The sequence below is a fragment of the Colius striatus genome, chromosome 29 (assembly GCF_028858725.1).
Source record: "Colius striatus isolate bColStr4 chromosome 29, bColStr4.1.hap1, whole genome shotgun sequence".
Classification (NCBI taxonomy): Eukaryota; Metazoa; Chordata; class Aves; order Coliiformes; family Coliidae; genus Colius; species Colius striatus.
The window spans coordinates 691,522-702,249 of NC_084787.1; the positions used below are offsets into that span (position 1 = coordinate 691,522).

At 48.8% G+C, this 10,728-nt stretch overlaps 1 protein-coding gene across 10 annotated transcripts in view; it reads right to left on the reverse strand.

Annotated features, from left to right (window-relative positions):
• Positions 1–9,765, reverse strand: part of POGZ (pogo transposable element derived with ZNF domain) — a 31,928-nt gene extending 22,163 nt beyond the window's left edge. For 9 of the 10 annotated variants that reach the window (XM_062016324.1, XM_062016322.1, XM_062016323.1 and 6 more), the window contains exons 1-2: positions 9,485–9,765; positions 144–268 (exon numbers count right to left, since the gene is read on the reverse strand). In XM_062016324.1, coding sequence (XP_061872308.1) covers positions 144–267 — 124 coding nt within the window. In that variant the 5' untranslated portion in view covers position 268; positions 9,485–9,765. Of the gene's footprint in view, positions 1–143; positions 269–9,484 lie in introns of those variants that run through there. The other variant, XM_062016321.1, reaches the window with a different exon arrangement.
• Between the last annotated feature and the right edge of the window lie 963 nt (positions 9,766–10,728).

The window sequence follows — 10,728 nt, forward strand, 5'->3', positions numbered from 1 at the left end:
CCCCACAACTGGAGACATTGAAATTTGGTACATCAACAGGGTTTTTAGCTATGAAGTACAAGTGCTTCCTGGATGGGATGTAACCGCTCGCTGCCGTTTAACGCCGATAACAGGAATAATTCTAGACTAGAACAGTTAATTACCCGTAGCAGTTTTATCAACTGAATTATAATCCTCAACAACAGAATCTTCAATCACATCACTGATTTTCTGCCACGGCTCCAGCTCCTCCTCCTCACATTCCATAAAAAGGTCCGTGTCCGCCATCCTGCAAAGGGAAAAGGAGAAAAACCTTTAACTGGAAAACTCTTGTGTCAGGCAGCAAAGGTCATTCACCATGAGAAAAAAAATCCCCGTGCCAGAAATATCAACAGTGGTTTTAGTTCCCAGTATTCCAAATAAAAAAGTTGCATATTTTCATGTTCCCACTTAGTTCTCCAATTACAGAGCTGACTCCACATCCTACTTTAACAGGATACGTCTCCTTCTCGGACAAATCTGTGAAGCTGATAATGAAAACCCTTGGTTTTGACTTAAAATTGCCATCGTTTTGCCTCTCCTGCACAAGAAAGCCAACTTCATGGCTTTGAAATCAGAAGTCACCTCTCCAAAAGCCAGTAGCTTTAAATAAATGAATAACTGACGGACAGAAGGAAGACTCATGTTTTTTGTTCTGTTCGTGGTTTTGAATACTTTAGGATTGCTGCCAGCACACATGACATAGCTTGAATGTCCAAGCTTAAATGAGTAAAAGCTGTGTGCACCAATGTGCAACAGCCTTCAGTCAACCTGAGCTAACCCCTCCAATAAACCCACAGGTACCTAAGCCCCTGCACGCTCCCATGGCCTCAGCTCTGACTTCTCCTCCCAGCAGGGAATACAACACACAACTATGAGCAAAGGGATTTTCTGCAATTAGATCCATAGTTACTGTCTTTTAGCTCCAATGAACGTTCCCTTGATCTCAGAGTACAGTACCCAGTTTACCTTTTCTCAGCACTGGGTATAGCCACCACAGTATTTGTTTGGAGAAAAGCCACAACAGACAATTCCAGCCTGTTTTGCCTCTCAAACTTCAGTTTTGGCTACATCTTTGTGAGACGGGGAAGCAGAGACAAAGGCAATTACACAAGCAGGGGGTGGATCGCTGTTAATATAAGGATGCTACAACATTATCATTTGAACTGTTACTTTCTGCTCCACTATTTACATACCTTCCCATTCTGTTTGCTTTTCTGAGCACCACCACACTCAAAATACAAGTTTTTATGGAGCTGCCTACAGTGAAAGTCAAGTGTTTTCTCCTGAGACTGCATCTAATCTCGGCCTCAATGACGTATAAACCTCTATGTGTTTAAAGTTTGGACTTCAATTAAACATCAAGATCATCAAGCCAGAACTAAAACCAAGATGATCCACAATTAGCAACAGTCTTCAAGTGTCCTGGAGGACACTGCCTCTCAGAAGGTGGCAGAGTTACCACCAGAAGTCTCCAAAAAGCCGATTTTCACTACTATTGGGATCTAATTGACAGACAGACGTTTCCTGTCACACTTTGACAACTTCCAAGCCATTCAGCTGAGCTGCCAGGAGGGGCTTTGTCCCAGACCTAGTCTGGCACTGTTTCAGGATTTGTCTTTCTCTAAACTTCACTTATACTCTTATGCAAAAGTTTAATTCTCCTTAATAATACATTTATGAGTCTTTAACCAATATGACTCATTCTAGCAGCCCAATTGCATTGTGAAGGGGAATAAGGATTGTTGTAGGAAATAAGACAGTACAAGAAACGAATTTCCTAATTTCCCTTTTGGATTATAGTAAAGAAGAATCGATTCTTTCCCCTGCACCAGCCACCAGAAAGGCTGGTGGGCAGAGCAAATGGCAGTTCTGTACTGGAAGTGAATGGGAATTCAACATGCCTAGAAGGGATTCTGCTGCTCTTGATTACATTTTGGTGGCCAAAGAGACTGTGGTGATTGCATTTTGTCATCTCTACTACTATATGACAGCCATAAAAATCTGATCAGAGATGTTCTGAGACAAATTGGCCAAAATAAACAGCTTATAATAGGGGACAAGCAAGAAAATAATCCAACTCATGTGCAGACTATCTGTGTTTTCAATAGCCATAGAAAGCGTGGCTGACCAACAGGCTTACACAGAGCAGCATTTATTAGCTCACTGTTAGAGAACTAGAGGAGATGGAGCTTTAAAACATAAGATGGATTAAGTAACCACAGAGCAATTAGATTATAAATCTTCTATCATTAAGCTATGTCTACCCTGCTTATCTTAACAGACATAATTCTGGCCAAAAAAAACACCAAACCTGCTATAAACTTCACTTTGCAAATCAGCCCAAAGCTGGGATTTAAAAGCACAGCTGCTGAGGCTGTGGCTGCAACCACCTGGTGCCAACGTAAAACTGGTATGAGTAAATTTGTTTATGATCAATGACAAAAAAAAACCAAACAGCCAAGTGATTAAAAAACCCAAATCAAGTCTCTTACTTGTCAAATAAAATTCAATTAGTATCTTTTAAAAAACAAAAAAGAGCTCAAAGAGTACTGTAATAATCCTAATATGTAATTAACCAAGTGCATTACACTGAGCAGGAAACAGCTCACATTCTCCATAGCTCCCAGTACCTGCCTGCTTCAAAGACATTACGAGCTTCTTCATTTACATAAAGCCTGCAGTGTGTAAAAAAAAATTTATTAACCTTATCTCAAAGGTGTGAAGCAGAACTCAGTGAATACAAGTGACTTGCCAAAGATTCTACTGGCAGCTAGTGGTTTACTCAGAAATAAAACTCAAGGTGCCCAGCTCTCGTTCACATCATTGAACACAAACTTCCTCCCAGTCTGTTAAAAAAGACACGAAAAGGACAAATCCAAACACAACTTTTTAATTACAAATGGTAAGAAAGGAGATGCCAAGAAATGAGGCTCCAAAGCACAGGTTATGCCAGAGATCTGCTTAGCAGGGGAAAGCAAGAACCAAAGAGCCTTAAATATTATTTTCACTGCCTGTTAACATAAACTTTTCCATAATTACAAGCTCTTTGCAAAAACAAGCAAGATCTCATACAAGACATACACCAAGATCTTGAAGGGAGAGCCATCACGACTGATCAATAACTACATATTTATGATTCTCAGTATTCATCCTTCACAGAAACATCTAGAAAAAAATCCTCCGTGGAGCTTCTAGGACAAAGCTTCTCTTGGCTGGCAGAAGCGGTGCTGCTGACAACAGTGACTATTTGTCTGGAATCATATTACTCCACGCCAGAGGAGTAACAGTGCCTTAACGCTGCAGAGATGGGCAGGCTATAAATAGGCAGGACAAATAACCTGCTCTATTAATTAACGCATGCACATAACGTCTGCCCAGGAAGGTTACAACTGCAGAGGAAGTCTTTACACACCTTGTAAAAAAAAGAGATATATTATTCAACACCTCATAATTATTCAAAAGATGCAAAGATAAAATGCTAAAGAGCCTGTAGTTACAAGCTTCTTTTGACACCAACTTACATTATGCGCATAGCATTTCATCTGTTCGGATCAACTGAACTAAGAAAATGTCTCCTCTCTTCTATAATGTAACAGCTTTGTTTTTCAGAGCTTTGATCTTGAATATTTTTGTATGTAGGAAGCCTTTGCTCAATAAAATGATTAATCCCAATGATAAATACTCTACATTTAGCTCCTCAGCACAGAGCTGGCAGATGCTTGGTTGAAAATACAGATGCCAAAGAAAAAAATTAAAAGAAATGTACAAAGTATTCCAGACACACTTGCAGAAAGCAAGCTCTGCAGCCTGAAAGGGATCTGCTCACCCCTTCAGCTGGAAAATGGGAGAAGACCTTCAGGAGAGGGGCCAATACACAAATAACTGGCCCAAATACAAGATACAGACCCTTTTTTTTGTCAGCCGGTGTGGTTCATACTCACTCTTGCAGGAGGGAAAAAAAGCCAACAGCCATTGAAGTCCTGCATTAAAAGGACAGCCACCTGATTGCATTCTCTGATCAATGTGACCACCATCACCAGGGGAAATCCAAAAATAAAGATGTTTTACTTGCAAACAACCAGACAGATCACCCTGACATGGGAAAAGGGTAAATCTGCTTTTTCTCTCCTACGCCTCACCGCAAAAAAATCACTCTAAACCAATCTCCCTCATAATTTCAACTGAAATCTGTGATCCAATTGCATTTACTTATCAATGAAACACTTTGCCACAGGTAGAAAAATGTCGGATCTAATCCCTACAGACTGCCATGAGAAAGGGATCAAACAGGTAGAAAGGACGGAACGTTTTACTGTGGTTTAAGAGACCACTGCTGGCACTCTCCATATTCAAAAGCATTTCAGTAAACAAAATAAACACTTTGCCCACTTTCTCCACATAAATGAGGTGGAAAACAAAGGACTTGGCTACCACAATGCAAGTTCTAACTCAGTAATCACAGAATGATTGAGGTTAGAAAAACTCTTTAAACTCATTGAGTCCAACTGTGAATCCAGCGCTGCCACGGCCACCACTAACCCACGGCCCTCAGCACCTCGGCTTTGGAATCCCTCCAGGGATGGAGACTCCACCACGGCCTGGGCAGCCTGGCACAGGACTTGACAACCCTTTCATGAAAAAAAAATGTCCCTCATCTCCCATTTAAACCTCCCATGGTGCAATCTGAGGCCATTTCCTCTTGTCCTGTCACTTGGGAGCAGAGACCAACCCTCCCCAGCCACAACCTCCTGTCAGGGAGTTGCAGAGAGTGATCACAACTCCCTTCAGCCTCCTCTTTTCCAAGCTGAACACCCCCAGGTCCCTCAGGTGCTCCTGACAGAACCTGTGCTCCAGCCCCTTCCCCAGTTTCGTCAGTAACTTGGTGACACAAGTGAAGAGCAGCAGGCCCCCAGCGTTCTCTGGGACCTGAAGTACCTGCATGTGGCAGGTTTGGGACAGGAGTTGCAGAGAGAGGCAGCTGCCTCTCGCTGAAGGGATCCCTCAAAGACGTGTGGTTAGATATTTACAGCTTCATTCACAGCTTGGTGTTATTTGACACAAAGCAAACCAGATATGACATACATATGCTGTATATACCCACCCTTCCTTTGAAAAAGGACTTCAAGTTAATGACTCACAGTGTTCTTCAAAACTCCCATGACGGGATGGGATGCACTGCTCTTGCTACACAGGCTTCACTTTCTAAGGTTTTTAATTAAAAAAAAAGCATAAATAAAGCAGTCAGGACACTGCTGGTGGCCCAATTTCTGCCTACTAGCTGAAATCATCTACAACACAACCAGTCTTCAGGGCACACTGGCAGGTCAGAAATGAATAGGTACTCCATGGTACAGGTGACTTGGCAGAACAGAAAGCTGAATTTTGTTTGAAGACAGAGCAAAGAGGAGAGATTGAGATCAGTCTCCCTGAAGGACAGGGATGGCTCTCCAGAAACTCACAACATCCTCCCTCCAACATAACGTGTGAAAACAGCCACGTAGCTTATCAACTGAAAAACAAGGAGGAGGAATTCAGCTCAGACCAGATGTGAGAAGGTTTGAGAGCAGAGGAGGAGGCAGGAACCTCTGCTCCAATCTCACACTTGCCAGCCTGGGTTTGAGCCACTCGCATTGCCCATCTCTGGAGAGAACTCCAGATGCAAACACATTCTCGCTCTGATCATACAAGTTGGGTCATTTTAAATAACAGATACTGTAACCTTAGAAGACAACATGAAGCTTTCATGAATCCTCATTCAAGTCTTTATTTAGGTGTTCAAAAGAGAAGATGTATCTTCATGTGATATTACAATGTAAAGAGACAAGTGAACAGGCAGGGAGACTCACTCCAGCTATCGGCACATAGTATCAACAGGCTAGCTATTTGTCCTTTGTAAAGGAAAAGGTCTCAGGTGACTCCCACGGGCCACAGTTGACTACTTGCAATGTGGAAATAATCTATGAGCTTTGAAAATGAGCTTTGTGCCTTCCAAAAAAACAACTAACAAATTTCATCACAAAGGGGACTCCAGCAGGTTCTCACCCAGAGCTTCTCCCTCAGCCACCCATGCTCGACCTGGCACAAAGAGAGTGTCCCCCTGCAACCTGTCTGTGTGAGGGACCACTGCACCAGCCCTCAGAGAGGAGACACTGGGCTGGTGATCAGGCTTGTAGGGTGGGAAGAAATACAGACAGGGCAAACTGCCCCCTACCCCCTCCACTGGGATGGGGGAACGTGGCTGCTCTGCCATGCAGGGAAAGGCAGAGGAGGTTGTGCACAAACTACATCCCAGAAGATCCCATTTTTAACACCAAACATATAAACTCTCTCCTTCTGCCACAGGTTTGTCAGCCTTTCTGCCAGTTGGGATTTACCATTGTAGATTTCACTGCAGCATGGTCATAACCTTATCAATACCACAATCCTTTCCAAAAATACATGTGAAGAACTAACCAACCCTTACATTTTCTTCACTGCTTTGCTATAAAACAACCTCCTCTCCTCCTGACACTCCAGAAAAGAGAATCCAAAATGTAAGAGGTAAGGGTCTGTCTTCAAAAGACGTACAAATAAGCTTGAGGAGATGATTAGGTGCACACTTCAGGACAGAAATTAATGCATAAATCAATTTATCTTGCCCAGGTTCTCCTAAACAGCCACTGCTTCTCTCCATTATATCTTCCCCAGGTGAACATGCAGGCTCAACAGAATTGCCATCTTGGTACTATTTTCTCACTCCATGCTATGTACTGAGCAGCCAGGAACGTGCCTCAACTTTTTAACCCCCTAGAAACTGGATGAGGTTACATTAAATACAAATGAATCCTCTGATAAAGGTTTCTGCTCGTCAAGACACGCTGCAATCCCTGCCCTGAAAAAAGATAATGCCCTTCAGTGGCTTTTAACAACTAACTGGCAGAGCCTAAACCTGATATCATCTAAGTGATGAAGATACATATTGGCTGTTGTTTTCATTACTGTTTATAGGGCTATTCATCGTGAGCAACACCTCCAGAAGAGGAGAGGGGAGGCAGAGGCTCTGCAGACAGCGCTCAACAGGCACATCTTTCGGGCCAAGGTAAATTGACTTCTTGTTGACTGATGTGGTTGACTTGACTTTGCTGGGTACTGAAATTGTTTCAAGAGGCGTGTTACACTTGCTATGAATGCTATCATTTAAAAGTCCTCTGTGTTTTATTAATGGCTCTGAAGTGTGTAATGCCTGCTAATTAAATTATTACACAGCCAATTGTAACAATCGTTATCTACGTTAAAGTCTGAACTGAAGAGCGATGAAAACAAACCACTTCTGGATTTTTGGCATGTTTTGTGAGCACAGGACCACCTTGAAGCTTCTAGAGGCCAAGAGCTGTGTTTCTGCAACAGGCTCTTTTGCGAGGGAGCGGTACGAAGCACTCCACTGATGTCAATGTGGATACAGGTCTACTCGCCTGAAGACAGCTGGAGGTTCTGTGACAGTATCTAAGCAGCTGTGGGGATGGGGCACATAAACAACGTAACTGTATATATCCACAGGACCAACTGTAAGTAACATTTGCAGAACCTCACACCCAGACAGAGCTTAAAGCAGCAACAGAGCAAGCTCTCCGGGCGGGTGGCCCTGTAGGACAGCCTCATGCACTCTAACAATCATACAGCTGATAAAAAGATGTGTGTGGAGTAAGCTTAGCTTCACAATCAAGGATAAAAATTGCCAACTGCAGCAACCTGAAGCTAAGAGTACACACAGAGAACCAGAATAGGGAAGATGCACAATCTGTATATTCTTGAACAGTATTTCCTAAAAGAAGCAACAGATCCCTCCAAGTCCTCTACCCCCACTTCCCATCACTCGCTCCTGCCCCATTTGGTATGTCTTGGTGACAGCTGCAACTGCTGCCAAGTTAATAAAAATAAAGCTGTGTGTGTTGTCATGTGTTGCATGTTTTCTGCGAGGGTGTTGGGCAGCAGGATCCATGCCTCTCCTTCATCTCCACACATGCTTCATGTCACATCAGCCAAGGAGCAGAAGTGGAGAGAGGATGCTCTCATGCAGCAGCCTGAGTTCCCGAGATACAGAGAAGAGCAGGACCAGAGTAAGGGCTGGGCAAACATCTTGATGACACCAAACATCTATTTTTCACTGTTTGTAGCCAGAAGAATCCACCTTGTGGTATTCTGCATAAAGTCTTTCAGTGATCCCATTCCTTCTCCAGAAGAGCCCGCTAAACTTAATTCCTGACCCAGCAATGGGGCAGCCAAGCAGGTATCAGGGCACACTGAGGAGAAAGCGTTGGCTGTGGCCAGTGAGCGATCCAGGATTTCTGGTTGGTGTAAGGGGATAGGGCAGGTGAAGAAGCATAAAGACAGGGCCTGTGAGCTCAGGGGAAAATAACAGTTGCCCCCTTTACACCTACAAGAGCCGTTTGCACTGGGCTGTGGGCAGGATGCCTGGCGCCAAGAGCTCTGCTGTCACCAGAGGATGACACCGAAGGGAGAAACAAGTGACAGAGCAAGACAACCCCCATGCCCGAAGGAAGCTGCTGAGGAGGGGGAAGCTGGCGAGCGCAGCTCTCCTCGCCCTCAGCCCAAGAAGGCGATGGAGAGGGGGAAACACTCTCTGAAGGCAGAGAAGCAGCAGGCCAAGGGGGGCTTCTCAGCCTCGGAAGGGATGAGCAGAGACTCCCCCCCACCATTAGCTTCCCCTAAAAAGGGACAAAAAGGACATTTCTCCAGAGAAGTAACGCAAAACCCACCCTCGCTGTATTGTGGCGGCTAAGAAAGACAGAGAAAAATAATCCCTGTGCCCAACATGGCCGCCCACCCAGCACCAGCCACGGCAAAAGGAGGAGGGGGAGGTAAGACGGGGAGGATGCGGCTGCCCCCTCCCCCGGCGGACAGCGACCCCGCGAGCGGCGGGGGGAGGCCCAGCTCGGCGCCGGTGGGGGTGGGTTGTGCGGCGTCCCCGACGGCGGGGGAGTGTGTGTGTGTATGGGGGGGGGAACAGCGGAGGGAGCTGTCGGGGCCGCCTCACCGTCCCCCCCCCCTTCAACCGGCGGCGGGGGGTGTGCGTGGATCCCTCCGCCTCCCCTCAGCGCCCGGGCGGGCAGCAGCAGGCATTCCGCCGCCCAGCGGGAACCGCCGCGGCGGCTCCTCCCCGTCCCCCGCCTCGGCAGCCCCGAGCCCTCCCTCCCCTCCTCCCGCCGCCGCTGCCGCCGCTGCTGCTGCTGCTTTGTGTACGGCGCGCTCTTGTCCGGCCGCCCCCCCCCCAACGATTATTCCCCCCCCCTCCCCCAAAACCGCCCCCCTCCCTTCTCCCTCAGACCCGGGCGGTTCGAACCGGTTCCAACGGTCACCACCCCTCTCCCGCGCACGGCGTGTGTACCCCCCTACACACCCACCCTCCCCCCATCCCGCCGCCGCCCGCCCGCCTCCCCCCAATAACGGGCTCGCACCCCCTCACCTTCCTCGCCGGCGCCTCCGCGGTCTCCCGCCGCTGCCGCCTCAGCCGCGGCCGCTTCGCTCTTATCGGGCCCCGCGCGCGCGCCCCCCCCCGCGCACCGCCGCTCTCCGGGCGAGGCAACCGGCAAGGGAGGGCAGGTGGCATGAGCCCCCCCGGGACCCTCGAGCGTGATGCTGAGGAGAAGGAGGAGGAAGAGGAGGAGGAGGAGGAATGATCTGTTTCTGCTCTCGCTCTGTACGTTCTCGCGGGGGGCGGCTCCCTGCTTTGCGTGTGTTACTTCCCCCCCCCCACCCACCCTCCCTCCCCCCCCCAAACCGCCCCCCTCCCCTCAGAAGAGAGGGGGGGGGGGAAAAAAAGAAGAGCGCGGCCGGCGGGCTGATACACGCGCGCGGCGCCCGCAGCCACACACATACACACACACAAAAAGGGGACCTGGCCGGCGGAGGGATACGGTGACGTCATTTCCTTCTGCTCCGCAGGACGGCGCGGGGATTGGCGCGCGGCACGGTGACGTCACCCGGGAGGCCGGCGCGGCTCCCGCTCTGGCCCTGACGAAGTTTGTCTGAGGCACAAATGGTTGGGGGGGGGGGGGGGAGGGTTCGCGGCCCCCGCCCGCCCCCTCAGCCGCGGCCGCCCCGTCGGGCTGAGAGCCCGCGGAGCCTCGGCGCTGGCCCCCGGCCTCGAGGGGAGGCTGCGGGAGCGGGGACCTGCCGCCGGGCCTGCCCGGGCCCTGCTCGAGGCCTGGCGCTGCCTCAAGGCCCGCGGCACCCGTCGCCGCCGTCTCCTCAGGGGAGCTCTGAGGGGGAGTCTGCGCCGACGCCCCGGCCTCGCGTCCCGTCAGGGCCCGCCCGCAGCCAGGCTGGGCTTCCCCACCGGGCCCCTCGGGGCCGTCTGGGGCCGGTGGGCAGGGATCGGGCCCAGCTCGCCACCAGCGAGTGAGGAGATGCTCAGCCCGGGTGTAGGTGGTGTCCTGCCGAAGCCACCCGCCTGCAGCAGGTGTTGCCTTTGGCTTTACCTGTGTCTATGGGGTTTGCTGCCTTTGGTAGCGTTCCTTGCGCCTTGGACTCACCAGGCGCTGTGGGTTGGCGGTGTGGTGAGGGCTCAGTGCTACCATCTATAGGTGCAGGGATAATTACATTATTGATGCTGTAATTAGGTCTTTTATGTCTTCACCGGAAGATTATTTTAGTGGCTAACAGTGCTGTCAAAAGTCACACCTGCCACTTCTGTCTGCTGGCCTTCAG